The following is a 20,499-nucleotide window of genomic DNA, read 5'->3' as shown; positions in this document are numbered from 1 at the left end:
TGACGGTGGTCTTATCAATTGGTGTCTCCATGTCCCCATATCATTTGGTGGTGCGCTCTACAAGCACGGCACAAAACCGTTATCTCGTATCTGCAGGCCCGTGGGCAACGTGGATACCGCAGATGCAGGTGCTTGGACTGCCCACCAAGCCACTAGTGCGGCTCGTTGATAAATTCTGCGCCCTGTGCCTCTCTGCCAAGAAGAGCAATATCGATAGTCCCTGTTAGTAGGTACGTAGTAGTGTTGCCAACACGTCCCCGGCGCGGCCTGGGGCCCTACTGCGTAGAATTGCATGCATGTCTCAATCAATGCGAATACAGTATTAACTACCTACTCTAACATATCCAAAATGTACAAATTACTGCTTCCTAACCACTTCCCTCGCAATAGCATCCTCCACCAGCTGCACCACACTCCGCCGGTCAAACACCTTCCGCGTCCACTCCATCAGCACCTGCATGTACCAGGGAATCGCCCAGCGCAGCGGGCCCAGCCACCACGCCTTGGGCGCGACGATCATGGCAGCCCCACTGGCGGTCTGCGTCGCCATGAGCGTGGCCCCCAGCCCGGGGCTCATCGCGAGCCGCTGCCCGTGCACCGCGTCGACGAGGGACAGCATCCCCAGGAAGAAGGCGGCGTCCATGTCCGGGGGGAAGTCGCGGGCGAAGGTGCCCGTCGGCGGGCCGGTGTGCGTCTTCGGATGGCCCCAGATCAGGAGGGTGGTGTCGGTGTGTCGGCCTGCAGGGAGAGTGTTTGCGTATGCTTGGCCTTCGGTGGTGGACCAGAAGGGGTCATCGGGTGATACTCTGCCCTTGGATTAGTCGGGTTGTGTGAAGGAGGCTTGAAGGTAACCCACGGCCAGAAGTTATGCGGGAGGTATGGAGGGATCACTGTTACTCCGTCTGCTGACCGAGCAGGTAGCAGTGGTGCACGACCACCGCGAGAGAGAGTCTGAGGGTATGCTCCCTCGGTCGTGTGGATGGTGTCGATGACGTCGTATGTGGTGGTAGTGCCTGCCGCTCCGGATTCCACGATGAACGACTCGGCTTGGTAGAAGTGGATGTGTAGTGGAGGTGCCTAGCTGGGAATTAGTATCTACGTGCATGAATGAATGCACAATAGGGCCACCCACCTGAGGATGCTGCTTCCCCAGCTTCGTCAAAGCATGTGCGCCAAAATAGGTCGCCCGCATCAAGACGGTAGCGTCCAAGTCGGCGGGTACCTGCAGGAACTCGATGACGAAGGAGCCGTCGAACATCTTGTGGGGGCCCCCGAGAGGGGCAGGGAGCCGGGGCTCCTTGCCTGTGGGACGGAGGATTGCCATTTAGCGGAATGCGACTGACACGATGGAGCGCAACCTTGCACGTTGACGGGGATGCTGATGCTGGCAGGATGCTGGCAGGATGCTGGCAGGATGCCATGGCCGCTTATAAGGGTTGATGCGCGAGGCTAGCGGCGCCCAACCGGGCTAGTCGGCTGCCATCCAGCCCCAGTTGTAAGCTGACACGCTATACGAGGTTTGCGACCTAACGCCATGGGACGACCTTAGTCATGGACTTGTATTCTTCTTTGTCAGTCTGACAAAGGGAGCAAGATGGGTTCATCCGTATTATAATAGTGGGCGTTGGTGGCAACGTTATTTGGAATTGCGGGCAGCAGCACACCGTCAGGGTCACAGAGTTAGGGCAAAAGATTGAACTGCACTATCGTCCGTGACCCAGGATCTTACAGTCACATAAATGCCTGCAAGTCAACCAAGATATCGACGAAAGTCAACAGGTAACGACCCACGCGGGAGCCGAATTGGCAGCGGACAAGGAAGTCGCCATCGCTGCCTCAGGCTGCACCACATTATCATTCCGACGCAGTGCCCAACTTCCCTATCCGGACTAGCTCCTCCGATCGCGGCGGACTAGCCCGCAATTCCCGCTATTGGGCAATTTCTACAGGTGAATGGTGTGCCATATTGTGGAAGGGTGGTGTTTTCTGTCCCTAGACAAACAAGTGCTGGCTGCTATTGGTCAAGAATGCCATCGGGCTTGTTCAGGTGTACCTCGTGGTCTCACAAGAGTTATGCCTCCAGTGCAGATGACGGTGTAGGAAAAATCCGCCCCACTATGCTTCAGGCGGGGCGGAATCAAGGGACTTTTCTTGCTTCCATTCTTCCCTAATCTCCTGGACCTAATTGTTTTTTTTTTCTTCTTTTTCTTTGAAATACTTTTCATTTTCAGGGCCAGACTTCCTTGCACACCGCATTCGAATTCAACTACTCGCAGTTCTGATGCGACTCGGGAAGTGCGACAATCCGGGCTTCATATAGCGTCGATTCAGAATTGGTAGATAAACACAGCTGTCATCACAGACACGTGCAGCGAAAAGTCAAACATACGGCCATCTGCTTGGTGGTCATGATTCTTCATTAGACATGCAACAACATTCATATCCACGGATGCATCCTCTCATCCAACCACCTTTGTAGTCTCTGGCTCTCTTGGTCCCTTTCCTGGCCCCGGGGAATCTAGCATTATCTCAGTTTGCAGAACGATTGCGTATCGCACGTATTTGCGCAGCAACCACCTGAATTAATTAGTATAGACTTTACTGAGGTTGGACATATCATAGGGCAATACTCAACGCCACAACTGCCAAAACCCCCAGTCCCACACTCAGCTTAATCAGTTTATTGTGATTACTGTAATACTTGTGGGTGGACGTGCTATTACTTCCAGTTGCAGAACTACTAGTTGAAATAGCTATTTTTAATAAAGAAATATAAAATACTGGGCTGCCGGTGTTGCGAGCAGGGTGTGCGCTCCCAATCCAAAGGCGCTGGTATTCGACAACAAGATAAATATTTCTATTGGAGATGTAGCAGCTGCTCCGGATGCTATAATTATAACTGGGGTTAACTTAATGTTAACTAAGGTAGTAGTCTGCAGCGCAACCGGGCAGCTGATAAGACTGGTGGATGTATATTATACAAGAGTATACTATATTACCGCGGAGAGTATTATAATTTCCAGACTTGTATTGCGCTGGGTAAGTGTGGCCGACGAAGTAGTCATCGCCGAGGCAGTCGTGGTCTTGGTGCCCGTACAGAGGCTGGCGAAGGTTGTGTAGAAGACCGGCACGGTGGTGTTGGAGTGGGGCCTGGAGGCTGCCGTAGCCCTGGATGGTGATCGGCAGGAATTCTACTTTTCCTCTGGGGCTGTTCACGCTAGTGGCGCTCACTGATATGTTGTGTTTGGAGAACAGCATGGCCTTTTTCCAGAGCTTGGGAGACTCACGGTGTACCGCTTGAACGATGCCCAAGAATTGCAGGCAGGCGAGGGCACAGCTGCTCCAGCACATCATGATTTACGCGGTCCCACCGTGACTTCCCCCCGCCTCGGGGTAGGACGGAAGACATAGCCTGTGCGAAGACCACGTCGTAATGCTAGGCCTCGCTGAGCCCAGCATTGGGTATGCACCATCTCCATCCGCTCAACCTACATTTCAGCAATCGATCTTGATGTGATTGTCTAGCTCCAGGACACAAAGATACCCCGATGAGTTGGAGCGACATCTACCGTCGGCCGTGCGTGTATGGGGCTTATTTTCTAGGCTAAGAGATGGTAGTAAGGCGCGGCCACGGGGTTGCAAGTTCAATATCCTGATACGCACGTGTGTGCGAGTATATATACAACGCTTCCGCTTGCCTGTGCAATTTGTGGTTCCAGCAGCAGAACCGAAGAAATGGGTATAATATGATGAAGACCGATGCGCTCGTAGACCCTGTTGGAAAATAACTTCGCATGGAACCCGACAGTTAGCGAAGCCTGGGGGGCCCGTGAGTCCTGCCATTGTCCAAGGAGTTCGACCGTGATAAGTGATATTAGACGTTCTCAATCGAACACGATGCGTGATGTCAATCCCCAGTCCGAGAGATGGGCAGACACGGACACATAACAGCACTTACACATCGCGTTCACCTTGTACGCAGCATGTGCTAGATCTCCAGAACTAAATCCATCAAGTCTCCATGGCAATCCCGCAAGTGATCCAGCATCGCACGATCGGAGTCAAAACTGCGGTGGTCTTTGATACCCCGGTCGCATTCAAAGCAATACCAGACATGCCCATGGCTATCGGAGCCATAACCCCATGCAACCCCTGAAGAAGGCCGCCGAATGCAGTGCGTGTGTCGGTCATGGAAATGCTCGATTAAGTCTGCTGCGTCCCAGCATACCTCTCCGTCTTGTGTGCAGGTGTAGGGCGACATGATGCTGTTGTTTCGATAGAAGCTTGGTACTCAGGAATCAGCGAAGTTGGATATTGTAGGGATTTCAAGATGAGGGGCGATCTATGATAATACTATAAGAGAGCACAATCCTGGATCTGCGTCGTCACATAGATGTCACCTAGTGCAACGGACCGTATGAACTGTCATAGTGTACAGATTAAGTCCCATGGGTGTGATAAGAAAGTCATTCCTGGATCTGGTGAGCATGTGAACATTATCTCATGATGGTACAAGTTCAATAACCCTATAACCAACCACTGGGTTCAATAGGCGTTTGAAGCAAGTCCGGCTGTATGCCAGCACTCTACACACATGGGATCAGATCCAAGGCTTCGCTGTGTCTCGTCTTTCCGGGCCCTCTCGAAATGATGAGATTATGATCCCATGGGCTTTCATATGAACATCTCACTAAAGCTTGATAAAATGGGTGGTTCTGTGTCCCGTGTATCGACACAGACGAGCCACCCTAGTAACTTTGTCCACTCCTGATCTGCTTCACCAATCACTCGGTTGCCTCACTCAAATGCGATTCCATTCAAGGCGATTTTGCGTGGGTGGACCGGCCCTTGGATATGGGGATACCCTCCCCCGTGCCACTAGACCTGCTCACTATCAGCCGACTCTTCCCTCTCGCCATCCTCATCTACGTGGAGGGTATCCCACTTTTCTAAAAAAGTATCCAAGTCCGCATCATCCAGCTCCGACCGGTCCCCGCCCGTTTTGGACATCGAGTTCGGATTCGGATACAGACTCTTGAATCGCCCGCGGTCCGTGCTCTCCCACATCGCCTGCTCCAACTCGGTGAAGAGGGCGTCGGTCTCCGGCGGCAGCACGACGCTGTTCTTCTGCGCCAAGACCTGGATCATGCGAAGGATCCCCTTCATCAGGGTCCACTTGCGGGAGAGGGCGCGCGCGAAGACGCAGAGCTCGGTGAACGAGGTCTTGTACTCCGGGTCCGCGTGGTCCAGCACCTCCAGCAGAGTGAACAGAGCCATGCTCACCCAGTGGATGGTGGTCGGGTGGATGTAGTCGATCCCCCAGCGCGTGCGGTGGATACGCAGGAGCCGCACGATGGCGAGCGCCGCGTCCACGCAGAGCTTCCGCGCGGTGGCGGCGGTGGCGGCGCGGTCGCTCTCGTCGTCTTCTTCGTCGGCATCATCGGCATTGGCTTCCCCCTTGAGGAGGCCCCAGAGCATGATTATGAGGGTGTAGTAGAAGAAGCTGCATGCTGCGTTAGTCCGCTCTCCATGACTGCGCTTGTCATCGAGAAAGTAGGGAAGACAGAATAGGGAAGAGCGCGGGGAGGAAACAGAACAAAGGTCGCAAGACTTACTGTAAGCTAAACGCCTGTGGCACAGAGCTGTTCTCGAGGGTCAGGCATTGTGGCAGTTGCGCTCGCCAATCATCCAGCCTTGGTTGGACCTCTTTCAAAGTCCGGTGCAGTTCGCGTCGCGGCAGTTTTGATCCGGTCCCGAATATCGATTTGTTGGTGTCTACGTTGATTTTGCTCAGCTCACACCAGCTGTTGAAGACACACGGGATATGCGACTGCAGTGGGCCAGCTTGCGGCTGTGGGTAGGGTGACCAGGTATCATCGTCGGCGTGATCGCATGGAAGCAGTGGCCTCCCTGGCTGCTTGATGACTAGGTATTTCATGTATGCGATCGATGCAGTCCTAGGAGCTGTGAGCCAAGTTGCGACGCGCCAACGCTAATAACAATAGAAGCAGAAGATGAAGATAGTGGTGCGAAGCACACAAGTACGCACGCTGTGAGGCAATAGAGCCCCCAAATAGTATTGTTCGCCGCACGGCTCTCCCGGGTCTCCGTGGACGGTGGTCGATGTCGTTTCGTGTACTCCTGCGCCATGTCGTTGATTTGGCTCAGATACCACCATCCGACTCGGTCCTTCCCCATGGCTGCCATACTAGAGACGCTTCGTCAGCACGGGGGACCCGGTTGCAGTCATCGTAACCTGACTTACCACACATACATCACCCCAGAACCCTGGAGGGTAGGTAGGTCCAGCTGCCCTTCTACCTTCTCGTAGTGTCGTCGGGCCTCCTCATAGAAATGCGCCCCCTTCGAATTGGGATCATCAGGATCCGCGTAAGCTTCCGGATAGTCGGAATGGAACTGTGATCGCATGGGGGTTAGTGGCTGGTCTGCAACTCAGCCGAGCAGTAATCTTACACAGGCTTCTGCAAGAATGCAGTTGAACAGGAACGGCGAGCAAAATGGCGAGTGCAGTTTGCCTAATCGCGCATCGCGAAGGAAAAGGTCGCGATCCACCCAGTTGTAGAAGGGGTGACTCCAGGTGAACCAGAGGGAGACGAGATGCGATACCAGATCGTCGGATGTGGTGACGGATGTCCAGGGCGCGGCGGGGACCCGGTACACGGGGATGTCGACCAAGCGGTTGATGTCCATGGCGCGGTGGAGGGAGACTTTCTTATTGGCCGCATACAGGAGTTCATATCGGTCTTCTTCGGACAGATGCTGGTCCATGTAGAGCTTGAGCTCGCCCAGCGGGGCTTTGCTGCGCACCAGGTTCAGCAGCTGGGCGGCTTTGGCGTCGGAGCTGTCGCGCAGCGAGTGGACCACCTGCAGGAGAAGATCGCGCTCCTCCTCGAGTTTCTCGATCTTGCGCTTGTGGGCCAATCGGCGGCGGCCATCGTCGTCCAGGTCGAAGATACATTGCAGCTTCTGCTTGGTACACCGGTCGCAGGTGGTGGCCCCGTCGCGCACGCGGCACTGTGGCGGGGATTCAGTCGTGCAGGCCAGAGAGGTGGTGAACAGGTGGTGACTACCTTGGATTTGAGCCGTTTACACTCACTACATGCCATGGAGGCTTTTCGCTGTGGGGGCAGCGACATGTTGGTGGGTGGCGTCCGATACCCTCGCCCGCCCTCCTGCGCCGACGGGGCGGGGGCAAGGGGCTGCATAGAGGGAAAGAAGACGGCGAAAGGTGAACTGGGAGGGAAGGAAGTTGAGGATGGATAGATGAGGACGGTGGCCCATTTTCATACCTCCTCCAAGCCAAGCAAGGGGACAAAGGGAAGGAGTTGGTTGAGTTCAGGGCCACTTAGGGTGAGGGGGGCGAGGGAAGAACAAGTCATTTTGCATGCTTGAGAGCAGGATATTTATTCCGAGCCCCGCCGGGATCGACCGTAGTTTTCCCCGTAAGTTATGGTACAGTACGGACTCGTATCTATCAGGAACTAATTGCTGTAAAGTGGAATCTTTATATTACCGGAAATCAGCTCCGTGGTCGAATTGGGGTTGAGATTTTTCGCAGGTCTGGTTCTGAGTGAGTGGAAATGCTTTGCCGAGTGGCCCTCACCCTTGCAGCTTGGCAGCAATCGATCGACAATCGATCGATTACCCAATGAGCTAGAGTGGGAATGTGACGACGGCGAGCAGGTATCCACAATTGGAATGCAATTGGCCGCTGGATGCGCTCTCCTGGCAGTCAGCTTGAGGCGTCGGCTATTTTTGCCCTAAAGGCTTCAAGTTCTCTCTGCGGGTTCCCGACGGCGAAATTGACATTGACACTCAAATGGCATCAAAGCACACAAATCAGGCCAGAGGATAGATCACAATCCCTGTGTAGCGTCGTATAGGAAGACCGAGGCTTTCTGGAGTTCGTACGCGGCTGATTGCCAGGTGGTGTAAGTACGGTACGGTGGTTTACTCTAGTAGGCGCCCTTGATGTCATAGCTCGGGATTTGGTGACAGTCTAGGAAATTTGGACCCAAGTTTGGATCGGTACGGAGTACTCGGGAGTCTTTCGACGCGTCAAGCTAGTACCAATCGGTCCAATGCTGGGGGGTTGAGCAAATCCCGATATTATGAGTATGTATCCATACGGGGGTGAAATATGCAATGACGGTAGCTGGCTGACTAAGGGGGACGGTATGCATGCAGCCAACTCTAACTAAACCAACCAATCTCAGTGCAAGTGCATGCAAGTCCATGTTCCCAACTTGAGTTCTAGACCGTACAACACTTGCCACAGTGGCAACAGTACCATAGTATCGTACTATGTACCGTACATGTACCATGTACGGATCTTACGAGTGCATCACTGAAATTATGGCTGCTATATGTGTACAAGTACATGCTCAGTTATCTCTCGATCGTATACCTTCAGCAGTATCTAGCGGGCCACTTCATCCACGCCACATGAGGCCGGGGCCATCATTATCACCGTGCAACTTACTCGCCAAACCAGCTTTCACCTCAGACCTGCTCCACTAAAGGATATCTCGTCATGGAAACGACCCGATCCCCCTTCATTTCTCGCCAGCTGGGGATCAGGAATCCCGTGCCAAGGTAGATCCAAACCACGGCATACTCCATCAGCAGCCCCATGAGAACAAACGGAGCGATCGGACCGGCGAGATCATTCCATCGGAGATCGGTCGCATGGAAAACCGAGAGAAACAAATAGGTGATGCGCACGACGAGGAAGGGTAGGGCCAGAGCCATTGCCCTGAGAACCTGTGGTTGGACGGTCAGTACAGGCATGGGACGCTTTGGGTACCGCCTCGCAGAGATAGGGAACTCACAATGTAGCTCATGTGCGAGAGGTCCGGAAGGTGCATCCAGAGATACGCCTGCACGAGGAGCAGACAGGCTTCGAAAACCACGACAATGCTGTATCCGGCTTTGACGAGTTTCACCCCCGTCGCGACGTCGCTGGCGCTATCACTGCCCTCGAGGCACCCACCGGCAATCTGCAGGCCCAGTCCCACGAAGAACAGCATGCGCGAGAACATCAGACAGCGGTTGATTCGTGGGGTGACTACCTCCTTCTCATGTGCCAGGATGATGCGGATGAATCCCAGGGTCGCAGCGATCAGGGGGAACACGCCCGTATTGAGCAGGATAATCGAGGCCACCATGATGCCAGTTCGGGGCTTGTGCTCAAACAGAATCACCAGAATGCCCGCGGCAACTCGAACTGGAGAGGATGTCAGATCAAGTTGTTCGCATATAGTATGCTCCAAGTCAGAGCGTGTTTGACCACTTACTGAGGGAGAAAAAGAGTATAATGAGCCATGACATACGCGGTCGCTTGTGACGGTAGTATGCGTGGTATGCTGATACGAAGATAACAGGGATATAGAAGATGATCTGTGCGATGCTGGCTTTGGAGTGGTCGTTGAACATGGTGGGGGCGGTCGCTTGCGGCGTGAATATCTCGAGAGAAGAGGGGTGTTTGAGGAGATCAGGATGTTCAGTGAACTTGGAGGTCGAAGAATGACCGAAACAATGTCAATTGAGGAGTTTTGTGAATATCCATCTGGCTGGACCATTTCTCCTCCTTATATAGATCTTCTTCAAGATGTGATCCTGCGATGTAGGGCTTTTAGGGTGTTGGGGGCAAGCTCCGCCTCTCGCAAGATGAACCCCCTTTTCGGTATAGCGGCGAGGTTAGTCATCCCCATTCCCTCCCGTCTTTCCCAGTTGGGCATTGACTCAGCCCCAACTCAACTCCCCTGGCCATCGATCTTAGAAACCTCACGGCACGCAAGATACAGCCCGTTCAGGACTAAGCTCACTCGTGTACAGTCACAGATTAGCCTCAGTCTTCTCCACTGACTTGGGCCACCTCAGCCATTCGGGTCAACTTTCTCGGTCTTGTCCACTCCGACTGAGGGTTGAGGCAGCGGCAGCCTTACGGGGCAAGGGCAATTCACGCCCCACTCGGCAAGCATGGTTGGAGTGGCCGGAAAGTCCAAGGGTTGCAATACTTGTCGAGCACGGAAAATCGCGGTAGACCCCTATTCTTCTGGCTTCCCCTCTATTGCTTGTCTGGACACTAAATGTCTTGAATTAGTGCGACCAGCAAAGGCCGGCATGTGCTCGATGCACTCGATCGAATCGCGTGTGTGGCGGGTATGAGCGGGATAGGGTCTTTGTCATGATGCAGCCAGGCGCGAAGAAGAAACACGTTTATCTCAAGTCTTCTCCCTCGCCGTTAGAATCCTCAGTTGAGAGTTCTCCGCGCTCCGCCGAGACATCGACACTCTCACCTGCTGGGCGCAATCAAGCACGCTACTCATTCACGGAAAGAGCTCCAGCTTACACGCTGCTCCAGAGGCAGAACGACAGTCATAACCTGGTCTTGTCTTTTCTCGCCAATTGTCTCCCAGCCGCCTGGTCCACAGCACCTTCCAGATCGTGGATCACGCTTCTGGCAAGCCTGCGCACAGAAGTGAAAGCCCTGGAAGTAAGCAGTGCCGCCCTGGCAGCCGCAGCAGTGGGACGCAGATTCAACGATCCGGCATTGGTCCAATACAGCCACAGCCTCTACACCCAAGGACTTCAGCAACTGCAGCGCGCGCTGTGGGATCGTAGGCTTGCTCAGGATGATGCAACTCTGGCAGCGTGCATGGCTCTAAATCTGTACGAGGCGATGGAATGTCCGAATGCCGGGTCGGAAGGGTATTTCGGCCACTGCCAGGGCCTTCTGGTCTTGGTGGAAGCGCGTGGGATTGACGCTCACTGCTCCGGTCCGGGCCACCAATTGTTCCTCGGTGTCCGAATCCCAGGGGTGAGTTCCTTGCTAGCTGGATCTTGAGTCGATAATATGAAAATCTTTGTGACACTCACCTCCCTCGATCACAGATAATATACGCGCTGGAAAACCACTCTTCAAGCTTTCTATTCAACGCGGCGTGGATGCACCAACCGTGGAGCCAAACCCCGAAAACCTCCTTCACGCAGGTAGTCGATTGTCTCGCGCAGGCGCCCGGGATTCTGCAGCGAGTGTTCCTCTTACCCAGTCTCAGCCCCGACCAACAAGTCGAGGCCTGTTTCCAGCTGATCGCGGAATGCTGGCAAATCGACGCGAGACTGGACACGATCTACGCAGTGATGCAGGATGGCAGGTCGGACCCACTCTACTGGCCAGTTGCCTCGAACTATCCCTCTCCGTCGACAACTGCGCATGGTCAGAACCTCTTTCCCTTCGTCTTCCATTTTGCAGACTTTGAGACCGCAGCGACGCTTATCCTGCTGTGGGCGGTGCGGGTCCTGCTGTGGTCGGGTCTGTGCAATTTGTACAAGGGCATGTTTCCGACCAGCTGCATGCTGCCGGCTGATGAGCGAGTGGGGCCGCTTCGAGCCCTCGGCCATCGGAGGGAGTATATCTCCATGGCCCATCATGTCTGTCACTCGGTTGAATACCTGATGCAGGATGATTTTCTGCTGGCGGGACCGCTATCGGTTACCCCAGCGCTGGGGATCGTGATCGACAGTCTGCGGTATCAGCCCGAGCATGCCGCGGTGGTTGCATGGCTGCGGGCGGCTTTGGACCTCGTTCGGCAGAAGGGGTTGAAAGTGTTGGAGCACAGTCGTTAGTTGTCCGGTCTGCTGTATATAGGTGCATGACTGTAAAGGATACCCTGTGTGCTTGTGGGCTCGTCATCTTTATAAACCATTCATTGTATAACTAATTTCAACTATACCAACTACAAAGCGCTCTATCCTCTCGTCTCTTGCCCGAAGAGATTGTCATTTGAGAAGAATGTGTTCATTGGATTGCTGCCAGACAACCTTCAGCTAGAGTTTGTCGCTGCAGTCCCAGTGCTGGTAGGAAGGAAAAACACTTTTCCCATACTGGAGGAGACTTGATTGCTCTAGATATCGATGTCGTCTCGAATAAACAAAATCTTGGTTTTTGACACTGAACTGTACATGTCGAATACTGGAGTATATGGCCGAGAATGGTATATAAGGTATGAGACGGTCCAGGAAAGGATCCTTTGGCATGATTCGTTGCGTGGTAAAAGTGGAGACCCACCGGGCAAGCGATTTTTCTGCCTCAGCTGGCCACGCATGATCCATCTCAGCTTACCAAGACAGATCTGATTTTCCAACGGAATGCAGTTAATTATTACGCACATCCCTGTACTGGTAGCACAGCACTAGTTCTCTCTGGCGCCAAATTCCATAGGACTTGTACTACATTCAATCTGATCTCACCGCCACAACTTTACAACTTTATGCAGGTACTAACCTAAGTGCAGGAGAAAATGTTCATTTGCCTAATGCGGGAAAATAGCCGACCCTGGCTAGGTACTGTACTCTGGTCCTACCACTGTATGCAGCGGTTCTCATCGAGGGGAGACAATCCTGCAACACGTGGACAGTTCCAGGCTCGAATTAGACTGGTCCGCTTTTACTCGGTGGTTGGATCGAGGGTTCGGCTGAGATCATCCACCGATCTCGATCCCTGGTTCTTGGCAGCGCGATACACTGGTGACGCATGAGAGTATGGTCGGGTGGTATCGTTTATCAGTCTTCACTCGGACGCCAATCGCTGTTCCTCTACAGAGTAGTAGCCATAGGCTTCGCTGTGATCACCATCACCCTCCAATTTCGTTTCAACAATGGACGAGGTAGATACTGATCTGATCCTCGGAGTCAAAGGTTTCTATATTCTGACTCAACAACACAGCACCTAAGCCCCTCTGGCTATGGCTTAAGCCTCATAGTCTTTTCAGCATGTATATTTTATGTTGCCCTTGTCATGACATCGCTCAAGCTAGCCATTCATTGTTGGCTATCCAAGTCAAGTATAGCCGAAGATCTTTGTGGTCTCGGGGCCCTAGTAGCCTGCGCGGGGATGCTGGCGACCATAATATTAGGTACTGTACTTTCTCGTCGCCAAAGGTTCTCCCAATCTCCACTCATCAGATGGCAGGAGTACTGCGTGGAATCGGCCGCACGAGCGAGGAAGGCGGGATTGACTATGATGCCCTGGGAAAGGTTCGCGCACAAGCGGAGAAGATCGTCCCCCGCTGACACCCGGCCCTAGATCCAACTGGCCGTGCAGGTCCTCTATATCACCTCTGCTGCGTTGGTGAAATTGTCGATCCTGTTTCTGTACCGCCAGGTCTTCCAGCACATGCGAACCATCATCACCATCACCATCGCGGCGATTGTGGTCATTACCGTCGTTTTCATCTTCGTGGCCATCTTCCAGTGCCATCCGATCGGAAGGTTTTGGTGGGAGCCGAAGGCTGCACAGGGTGCATGCATATCCCATCTCATTTTCTGGTGTGATGTCGCGGTGGTCTTTCTTCTGAGCAACATCTGGATTACAGCTTTGCCTGTTCGACCGATTCTGGGTGAGTCTTCATTCTTGAACAGCTCACCACCAGAAGTGATTCGAGCATGGTTTAGGGCTTCATGTGAAACGCCATCTCAGATCCGGGATTCTCCTGCTGCTATGCTCAACAGGTTTACTGTGAGTCCCGTCTATGCAATGATGGAGGCGACTGGACTGGACTGATGGACTTGATCAGGACGTGTTCGACGGCAACGATTCGCCTGGCCTATGTCATCAAGCTCTACAGGGGCAATGACCCGACGAGAGACATAGTCCCGATCTACTTCTGCTCCATCTCAGAGATATGCGTTGCTCTGGTCTCCTTGAGTATACCATCTCTGCGTCTGGCCGCCCGGCGAAAATGGACAAGCCCGGCCCCATGCTGACTCTTCGACGCGGCTGCATTGCTTCGAGATTTTATACTTTATCAAGATTAACAATAATTGTCTAATGAATGAAGAGAGGTTCCGATCGTATATGTTAACAGATAAATTCTACTGTATACTCGGAGGAAGTGTAGAGTCGATATTTTCCAACTTAGAGAATGTGGAGAGCTGTCATACTCCAGACAGCCCCTCTCATAAAGGCAGACATGGTGGCAAGGAGGCTTGAATATCTGTTTCTGAACCAAACAATGATTCTAGAAACATATGAATCTTCTTATGCAGGCTAACCAGACCTCATTGTACCTTCTCATCAGAGTTCTACAAATATAATGTGGTTAAGTAAACAGGCTCTGAGCTTAATCCCTGACAAGGCTTCCTGGCGTTGCAATGAATGTCTACCACTCCAACCACATGTTCTCGTTCACCCTCCAAAAACGCACAAGCTTCCTTCTCATAGATTCAGTCTTGTCACGAAGGAAAGCGATGACGATAACGTGAATGGATTAGTCCATTACAGCGGTCACAAATTGCAAGAAGAAACTAATTCAACCACTCCACAATCCACTGCCGGACCCATTGCGGCTGCACGCCCTCCACCTCTTGCAGCCGTCTACTAACCTCAGCTGTACGCACCGTCTCCAGCGCATCCTCCGACTCAGTCTGTCCGATCAAGCCCTCAAAGAGCCCCAGCAGTTTGATCGCCGGATGACGCGCCAGAAGCAGTTGCAACTCCGTCTCTTCGAGCTTCTTACGGTCCTTCCCGCGCCCAGCGGTCTCAATATCCAGCCGATCCCGCTGCACCCACTCCCGCAGTGGGATTATCTCAAGCTCGTTAACATCGCTCCGCGCCGCAAGTTCTCTGGCGATAACAGGGAGGATCTCATCTAGTGCCCCGCCGAGAAGCGCCAAATCTACCAAAACCTCAGCCAAAAGATCGATCGGGACCCAGTCAATACGATTTAGAGCGGGGCCCAATGTGTTTGGAAGGGCCTTGACATGAAGTGGACTCCGGACGAGACTTGGGGAACCATTCTGCCGGGTTCCAGAAGCCCGGAGCGCGCACTGCCCCAGCTACTTGGCCGACTCAGGCGAATGCCAAGGAGGGCCTTCGCTCATGACTGTTCTTGGAGTGCTGCTGCTGTTGCGCAGCGCGGTCCAGCAGATGCTCGGCGATGTACTTGCTGTTCGCGTAGCCGTTCAGGGCGGGGGTGGTGGTGGTGGTGGTGGTGATGACCGTCTCGGGGGTCAGGCTGGACTCGGTCTTGTGGCCTGTGGTTGAGCTGATGGAGGTGAGAAAGAAAAGGCGCGGGGACTGGGGGCTGCGAGCTGTGAAATTGCTGAGGCTCACCACGCCCTGGAGGTGGGGCTCGAAGAACGCGAGCGAGTGGTTGAAGTTCACCGTCCAGGCGTTGTGGATGATCAATATTGTCGTTTGCTGTAGCTGCTTGAGGATCCCGCGTTGCAATCCGAGATCCCCTCGGCTGAGATGCGCCGTCCAGAAACTCACACGGAACTTTTGGTTAGCCAGTAAGGTCAGACCATACGTCGCCATGCGTCCGTGCTGTGTCTCTCGGGCGCGTTCATTGCGGTTGAGGCAATGAATATGCCTCACGGAGGGATTCTTCAGGAGCGCATCGAGGATGTATGAGCCCAGTTGGCCCGTCGAGCCAGTCAGAATCACCGTCTACATTTGGGGTCTATTTGCCGACTGCGAAATACAATCACTGCTCGGCTCAATCTGGCTGATGCACTTCTGCAGCAGCTGGTCACGTTCCTGAAGCAAAGTCTCTTGCTGCAGTTGCGTAGACTCCCTTCCCTGCTGATGCAGCTTTTGGACTGCATGGGTGAGTGCCGTCACGGAAGGATGCAAGTAAACCAGATTAGGTGTAAGTGCAGGGAGATTGAGACAATGCTTCAGCTCTCGGGTCAGCGTGATGGCTTGCAGTGAGTCTAGCCCCAGATCGAACCAGTTCGTCGCGTCAGACAACTTGTCTACGGCCCAGCCTGTGATATTTATAAAAGAGGAACGAATCTATCCAGCGACTTCACCAGCATCATCCACACTACCAGGCCCTGCCGCTATGCCCCCGGTGGCCTGCGCCAACCTCTCAGCGTCGGTGTAGAGAGCCTCCAGCTCCGGCGCATAGAGCATCAATGTACCAACCCGTTGGATGGTTCCCTTGCCAGCGCGCAACATGGGCTTTTTGGGGGTGGTAAACAGAATGTGGCACCTGGCAATGCGCGCGTGAGCTGGAGACTCACTGTTCGCCGCTTGAATGCTGGGCCAGAGCTTCTCAATCATAGCAGCGCGCTCACTGACAGTCAGTGCTGCTTCTGTCTGCCCGAGCTCCACGATCAGCGCCGCCTGAAAGCGTTGTGCACCAGCGACCAGGCATCCGGTCACCTCCCGGTTGGCGGCGATGACATGCTGCTCCATCGAGATCGGGTTCGTCTTCTCGCCGTTGAGAAAGACAATCACATCGTCTAGGCGCGATGTTGTGCGCCACAGATCGGCCTTGGCCGGATCCGGATGCCGGATGAAGAGGTCAGAAGTGTGGTACTCCTGCAGGTCAGGGAAGACACAGAAAGGGAACTGGTGGCGCTCGTAGTCAGGAGTACGCACTAGCACCAGCTCATGCTATTCACCCGAGACGTGGCGCATCTGCATCCCCAAATGCGGGTGAAACTGGATATATCGCTGGAGGTGGCTGTGGATAGTGGGCGAGCATCTGAATATACGAAAGGCGAGACTCTGAGCGTGTGGACACCGACCTGGGTAACGAGAAGACCTCGTGATCAATCAGTATGTGCCCTCATTCTAGCTACCTTTGTCAGGCAAACTCTCGAGACGAAGCTTTTTTGCATTGTGTCCCGGGACTATTTTCGTTCCCTTGAAGACAGTCATTCAGCCCAAGGGCGATACGTGTTGCACGTCCTGCCCATGTTTTGCGGTAGCAAATGAAAACATCGCCGATCAAGGATCGCATATTCGACAGACCCGCCTCTGGTCTCTTGCTAGCATATGCTCAACGGAACTATTTGTCTCAACTTTGGCAAACTTGACCCGGATGCAATGAGCAGGGCATGCGACGGATGCTACTGGTATCATGCTATGCACCGCTAGGCCGGGACTCAAGAAGAGTGGCAAAAATATAGTCAACATGGCCTTGCCACCCGGTATGCAGACAAAACCTGCTTCAACTAAAGGTCGATCTTACTAACGTAATGGGGATGGTGCTTGGCGATGGTGCTCGGCAGCAAAGGCCGAACAATTGCCCGACGGTCGTCTACGGACGACGCCCACAGTCGCGTTCCCTCGGGCAGAATAAGCCTGTATTCGTGCTCGCAGGTCCAGGCAATTTTGCCGCCGGAACCTTTTACAATGCTAGTTTGACCCGTCGTCACATCTTGCGTGGTCATCAGGCAGGTTCACTCCGTCTTGGATCTATGAGCGATGACGGCGCCTGTAGACGACACGGGATGCTGGATAATGTGCTGAAGTATCGGTCCATTGTGGGCCACTCACATCCGGTTTGAGATTTTGCGAGCACAGTGCTGGCATCTTGACTGGACCCTTGGACACCTCGGCTCGAGCCAAGATGGTGTGTCGAATGTAGAGGTGCATCGCAGAGCGCTATGCTGACAAGCTCTGATCGAAAGAGAGAAGAGGTCACTCCCCTTCTTAGGTCGATTCAGCACAAGCGAGTTGTTCCTGAGTTACATTAATCCTAATATGAGCGCATGGACATATTTCATGCTGTCAAAACATCTGGTTGGCCTAGAAAGCAGTTAGAAGCCCTCTTAGCGGTTCTGGGGACGATAGGCAATGTCGCGTTTGCCACGGTGGAGATACTGGGGGTCAACAGAACTCAAATATCTGTCCAATATGGTCATGAGGCTAGCTACGAGTAAATCTATGAGTCCAGCAAGATTTGTTGCCTGGTATGCCTCTCAGTGTGGTAGCATTGAATGTGTAGATAGTATAGTACTGATGGGACCGATGATCACGTGACTCCACAGTAGCATTCGCATTCTTACCGGCCCGGTTTAGCTTCAATCTTCCGGACAGTGAATGTCTTCGGTTCCGGCGGAAGCTGAAGACTCTCGGGGCCGAGTGGGAACGGATCTCACTACGGCTTCCGGAAAAAAAAAAGCACTTCCCCTCACTGATCCGGTGACTCAAATCACCTAACATACAACAACTCGACGGGGATCACTTGCTGGCTCTGCAAGTTTCCTCCTGCCATTGGGCCTGCTGAGTTCAAACTAAGAGCCCTTAGTGTGCTAGGCCAGCCCTGGAAGATGTTCCAACCGGCTTGGCCTGAAGCCTGTCGGCCTGGCCTACGTTACTGCGGATTCAACCCTCGTTCAAAGGCTCCACTTCTCTAAACCTGGAGAAGCAACCCTTCGCTACCCCATGGGACGACGCTCTGGGGTAGAAATAGGGCTCCACGGCCACTGTGTCCCGGATTGCTCGTGCTGCATCAAGATTGTCACTACAAAGAAACTTTTTTTTCCTGATTGATAGTGCTCATCTGAGGCACTGTGGGATAATGTCGGTGAAAGAAGCCATTGCAGCAACCGACAAGGCTGCCCTAACCCGCACCGCGCAGGCGGTGGCTGCTCGCGAACATGAACAACAAGGCTGGCTAGAGAGAAAGCTGAAGCCCAAGACCATCACCGCCCGATATCCTTTCAAGGGCGCTCCCTTGCTTTATGCGACATGTGCTTTCGGTAGTTTGGGCGATGCCCTGTTCGGGTACAACTCTGGTATGTCTCATCACCCCAACTGCCAAGCAAAGAAAAGACGGCTGATGGCAGGATCAACCCAGGGATCATGTCGGGTCTCCTGGTGAACCCTGTGTTTGTTGCCCGTTTCTTCAAGGATTACGGTGGCGCGGATGGTTCAACATCCGGGGTGGATCCGTCAATCACCGGCATAGCGGTGGCTTGTTTACAGGCCTCTGCAGCGGTAGGCGCCCTCATCGCGGGACGTCTCGGCGATATTATCGGGCGCAAGAAATGCGTCCGGATTGGCGGGTTCATATACTTCTTCAGCGCGTTCATCCAGATGTTCGCCCCCGGGTTTGGCACCTTTATCGCGGGTCGCACCATCCAAGGCTTGGGTGTCGGGTTTCTGTCCATGACGGTGCCCATCATTCAGACCGAGATCGCTGCCCCGCATCGGCGTGGTATGATGGTGGGGATTGAGTATACCTTCCTCATTGCCGGATACATGCTTTCATGTTGGGTAGATTATGGGTTCAATTTCCTTCTGCCCGGGGAGATGTCCTGGCAGGGGCCGTTCATCATTCAGATCGCCCTTTCGTTCATCTTGTTGATCATGTCATTCTTCCTCCCTGAGACCCCGCGTTGGCTGGCCAAGAACGGATTTATGCAGGAGAGTCTGCAGACTGTCGCCGACCTGCATGCGAACGGGGATACCGACGCAGAGCATGTGCAGAAGGTGTTCGTTGAGATCGAAGAAGCTGTCATTTTTGAGAGCAACCTCGGAAAGTCCACGTGGATGGTAAGACCCAGGTGCCTTTGTCATTCATGACGACACTAATACAACTAACAGGAGATGTTTACTCGTTACCGCAAACGGACCATTGTCGGAATTACAGTGCAGATGTTCGCCCAGCTCAACGGCATCAATATCATCTCCTTCTATCTCCCCAGCACCCTCGCCACCGCCGGCTTTGATGAACGAAAATCTTTGCTCTACACCGCAGCTAATGCACTTCCGTATACTGCTGCCACGGTCGTAACATGGTGGTTGGCAGACAAGTGGGGTCGGAAGCCGTTACTCATCCTCGGAGGTGAGTTCTTTCCCTCGTCAAAGCCCTATCGCGAGATAGTCAGCTAACACCCCTCGACCCAGGCATCGGCATGGCAATCCTGCTCAGCATCGTCTGTGCTTTCACGGAAGCGGACCTGGACATCCACACCCGCGCGAACGGACAGTACGCCTTCGTCATGCTCTACAACATCGTGTACGGGTTCACCTGGGGCCCGATGCCGTGGCTCCTCCCCGCTGAGATCTTCCCCCTGCGCGGCCGCAGCAAGGGCATGGCGCTGGCCACCACCAGCAACTGGATCTTTAACTTCATCATCGGCATGGTCTCTCCGGACGCCTTCGCCGGGATCCACGGGTATTTCTACCTGGTGATCGCCGGGTTCTGTCTGTTTTCGGCTGGGCTGGTGTACTTCTACTACGTGGAGACGGCGAACAGTACACTGGAGGAGATTGCAGAGCTGTTTGGCGATACGGCGTTTGCGGGGGCGGATGGGGAAGTGATTCGCGGGGTGTCGGAGGTGAGAACTGATCATGGCAAGGATATTGCATAGGGTAACATCCCTGGTCAGAGAGTGGAATCCTCTGTCGGGGTAAGTCTTCCAGGCAGACGCTGCAGACCCTGGTGTGACATTTTCTTGTATCAATGAACCATCTATGATTGTACGCAGTCGAGATGACATAGTGCTTAGATATATGTATGCTTTGGAGTGCTTTGAGAATTCATCTTATTCCTTCTTCCCTTTCTCGAAATCATACATTCCAACATTCCAGAAAGAGTCAACCGTGGATTGCGCCGGATTCGACTGCGATTGTAGTGCAGGATGCGACCCGCGCGCCGTGGAAACCAGGCATGCCGAATCCCCACCCGAATACGGGCGCACCCGAGCAACCTCGCGATCGCTCTTTGT

The 20,499-nt window shown here is 53.7% G+C and overlaps 8 protein-coding genes across 8 annotated transcripts; 2 read left to right on the top strand and 6 right to left on the bottom strand.

Annotated features, from left to right (window-relative positions):
* Positions 1-358: 358 nt before the first annotated feature.
* Positions 359-1,768, bottom strand: BO86DRAFT_457685 (uncharacterized protein; the record flags this gene model as incomplete). Its single annotated transcript, XM_025677237.1, has 3 exons — positions 1,133-1,768; positions 911-1,077; positions 359-806 (listed from the first exon to the last, which is right to left on the bottom strand). The coding sequence occupies exons 1-3, from the start codon at positions 1,322-1,324 to the stop codon at positions 359-361; spliced, it is 807 nt and encodes a 268-aa protein (XP_025525533.1). The 5' UTR covers positions 1,325-1,768.
* A 1,152-nt stretch (positions 1,769-2,920) lies between these two features.
* On the bottom strand, positions 2,921-3,354 carry BO86DRAFT_457684 (uncharacterized protein; the record flags this gene model as incomplete). The annotated part of the gene is made up of 2 exons (XM_025677236.1): positions 2,921-2,961; positions 3,000-3,354. 2 exons carry the CDS (start codon positions 3,352-3,354, stop codon positions 2,921-2,923), a joined length of 396 nt encoding a protein of 131 aa, XP_025525532.1.
* Positions 3,355-3,610: 256 nt separating this feature from the next.
* BO86DRAFT_390872 (uncharacterized protein) lies at positions 3,611-4,259 on the bottom strand. Its single transcript, XM_025672485.1, has one exon. It carries the CDS (start codon positions 4,189-4,191, stop codon positions 4,012-4,014), a length of 180 nt encoding a protein of 59 aa, XP_025525531.1. The 5' UTR covers positions 4,192-4,259; the 3' UTR covers positions 3,611-4,011.
* Positions 4,260-4,395: 136 nt separating this feature from the next.
* BO86DRAFT_390870 (Zn(II)2Cys6 transcription factor) lies at positions 4,396-7,377 on the bottom strand. The gene is made up of 6 exons (XM_025672484.1): positions 7,092-7,377; positions 6,475-7,035; positions 6,266-6,417; positions 6,050-6,208; positions 5,616-5,957; positions 4,396-5,503 (listed from the first exon to the last, which is right to left on the bottom strand). The coding sequence occupies exons 1-6, from the start codon at positions 7,155-7,157 to the stop codon at positions 4,879-4,881; spliced, it is 1,905 nt and encodes a 634-aa protein (XP_025525530.1). The 5' UTR covers positions 7,158-7,377; the 3' UTR covers positions 4,396-4,878.
* Positions 7,378-8,441: 1,064 nt separating this feature from the next.
* BO86DRAFT_390868 (uncharacterized protein) lies at positions 8,442-9,614 on the bottom strand. The gene is made up of 3 exons (XM_025672483.1): positions 9,318-9,614; positions 8,853-9,247; positions 8,442-8,784 (listed from the first exon to the last, which is right to left on the bottom strand). Exons 1-3 carry the CDS (start codon positions 9,454-9,456, stop codon positions 8,524-8,526), a joined length of 795 nt encoding a protein of 264 aa, XP_025525529.1. The 5' UTR covers positions 9,457-9,614; the 3' UTR covers positions 8,442-8,523.
* A 176-nt stretch (positions 9,615-9,790) lies between these two features.
* Positions 9,791-13,812, top strand: BO86DRAFT_411458 (uncharacterized protein). Its single transcript, XM_025674587.1, has 7 exons — positions 9,791-10,062; positions 10,127-10,843; positions 10,918-11,647; positions 12,998-13,062; positions 13,112-13,424; positions 13,537-13,543; positions 13,602-13,812. The coding sequence occupies exons 1-7, from the start codon at positions 10,003-10,005 to the stop codon at positions 13,789-13,791; spliced, it is 2,082 nt and encodes a 693-aa protein (XP_025525528.1). The 5' UTR covers positions 9,791-10,002; the 3' UTR covers positions 13,792-13,812.
* Positions 13,813-14,132: 320 nt separating this feature from the next.
* Positions 14,133-17,416, bottom strand: BO86DRAFT_411457 (uncharacterized protein; the record flags this gene model as incomplete). Its single annotated transcript, XM_025674586.1, has 4 exons — positions 14,133-14,702; positions 14,911-15,475; positions 15,836-16,429; positions 17,318-17,416. 4 exons carry the CDS (start codon positions 17,414-17,416, stop codon positions 14,332-14,334), a joined length of 1,629 nt encoding a protein of 542 aa, XP_025525527.1. The 3' UTR covers positions 14,133-14,331.
* A 582-nt stretch (positions 17,417-17,998) lies between these two features.
* BO86DRAFT_449559 (sugar porter family MFS transporter) lies at positions 17,999-20,330 on the top strand. Its single transcript, XM_025676727.1, has 4 exons — positions 17,999-18,561; positions 18,624-19,321; positions 19,373-19,613; positions 19,676-20,330. The coding sequence occupies exons 1-4, from the start codon at positions 18,345-18,347 to the stop codon at positions 20,140-20,142; spliced, it is 1,623 nt and encodes a 540-aa protein (XP_025525526.1). The 5' UTR covers positions 17,999-18,344; the 3' UTR covers positions 20,143-20,330.
* Positions 20,331-20,499: the final 169 nt, after the last annotated feature.

The sequence above is a fragment of the Aspergillus japonicus genome (assembly GCF_003184785.1).
Source record: "Aspergillus japonicus CBS 114.51 unplaced genomic scaffold BO86scaffold_43, whole genome shotgun sequence".
NCBI classification, from domain to species: domain Eukaryota; kingdom Fungi; phylum Ascomycota; class Eurotiomycetes; order Eurotiales; family Aspergillaceae; genus Aspergillus; species Aspergillus japonicus.
Note: the sequence above shows the minus strand (reverse complement) of the source record. Positions and strands in the feature narration are given on the sequence as shown.

What these genes read in the sequence shown, in the direction of transcription:
- BO86DRAFT_390872 (XM_025672485.1), bottom strand. Translation starts at nt 4,191, where the DNA reads ATGACCGACACACGCACTGCATTCGGCGGCCTTCTTCAGGGGTTGCAT.
- BO86DRAFT_390870 (XM_025672484.1), bottom strand. Translation starts at nt 7,157, where the DNA reads ATGTCGCTGCCCCCACAGCGAAAAGCCTCCATGGCATGTAGTGAGTGT. An exon ending in GTAAACGGCTCAAATCCAAG is followed by an intron (nt 7,036 to 7,091) that starts GTAGTCACCACC and finishes TCCCCGCCACAG; the next exon opens with TGCCGCGTGCGCGACGGGGC. An exon ending in GCATTCTTGCAGAAGCCTGT is followed by an intron (nt 6,418 to 6,474) that starts GTAAGATTACTG and finishes ATGCGATCACAG; the next exon opens with TTCCATTCCGACTATCCGGA.
- BO86DRAFT_390868 (XM_025672483.1), bottom strand. Translation starts at nt 9,456, where the DNA reads ATGTTCAACGACCACTCCAAAGCCAGCATCGCACAGATCATCTTCTAT. An exon ending in TATACTCTTTTTCTCCCTCA is followed by an intron (nt 9,248 to 9,317) that starts GTAAGTGGTCAA and finishes CATCCTCTCCAG; the next exon opens with TTCGAGTTGCCGCGGGCATT. An exon ending in TCTCGCACATGAGCTACATT is followed by an intron (nt 8,785 to 8,852) that starts GTGAGTTCCCTA and finishes GTCCAACCACAG; the next exon opens with GTTCTCAGGGCAATGGCTCT.
- BO86DRAFT_411458 (XM_025674587.1), top strand. Translation starts at nt 10,003, where the DNA reads ATGGTTGGAGTGGCCGGAAAGTCCAAGGGTTGCAATACTTGTCGAGCA. An exon ending in GTCGAGCACGGAAAATCGCG is followed by an intron (nt 10,063 to 10,126) that starts GTAGACCCCTAT and finishes GTCTTGAATTAG; the next exon opens with TGCGACCAGCAAAGGCCGGC. An exon ending in GAAAGTGTTGGAGCACAGTC is followed by an intron (nt 11,648 to 12,997) that starts GTTAGTTGTCCG and finishes ATCAGATGGCAG; the next exon opens with GAGTACTGCGTGGAATCGGC.
- BO86DRAFT_449559 (XM_025676727.1), top strand. Translation starts at nt 18,345, where the DNA reads ATGTCGGTGAAAGAAGCCATTGCAGCAACCGACAAGGCTGCCCTAACC. An exon ending in TCGGAAAGTCCACGTGGATG is followed by an intron (nt 19,322 to 19,372) that starts GTAAGACCCAGG and finishes TACAACTAACAG; the next exon opens with GAGATGTTTACTCGTTACCG. An exon ending in GCCGTTACTCATCCTCGGAG is followed by an intron (nt 19,614 to 19,675) that starts GTGAGTTCTTTC and finishes CCCTCGACCCAG; the next exon opens with GCATCGGCATGGCAATCCTG.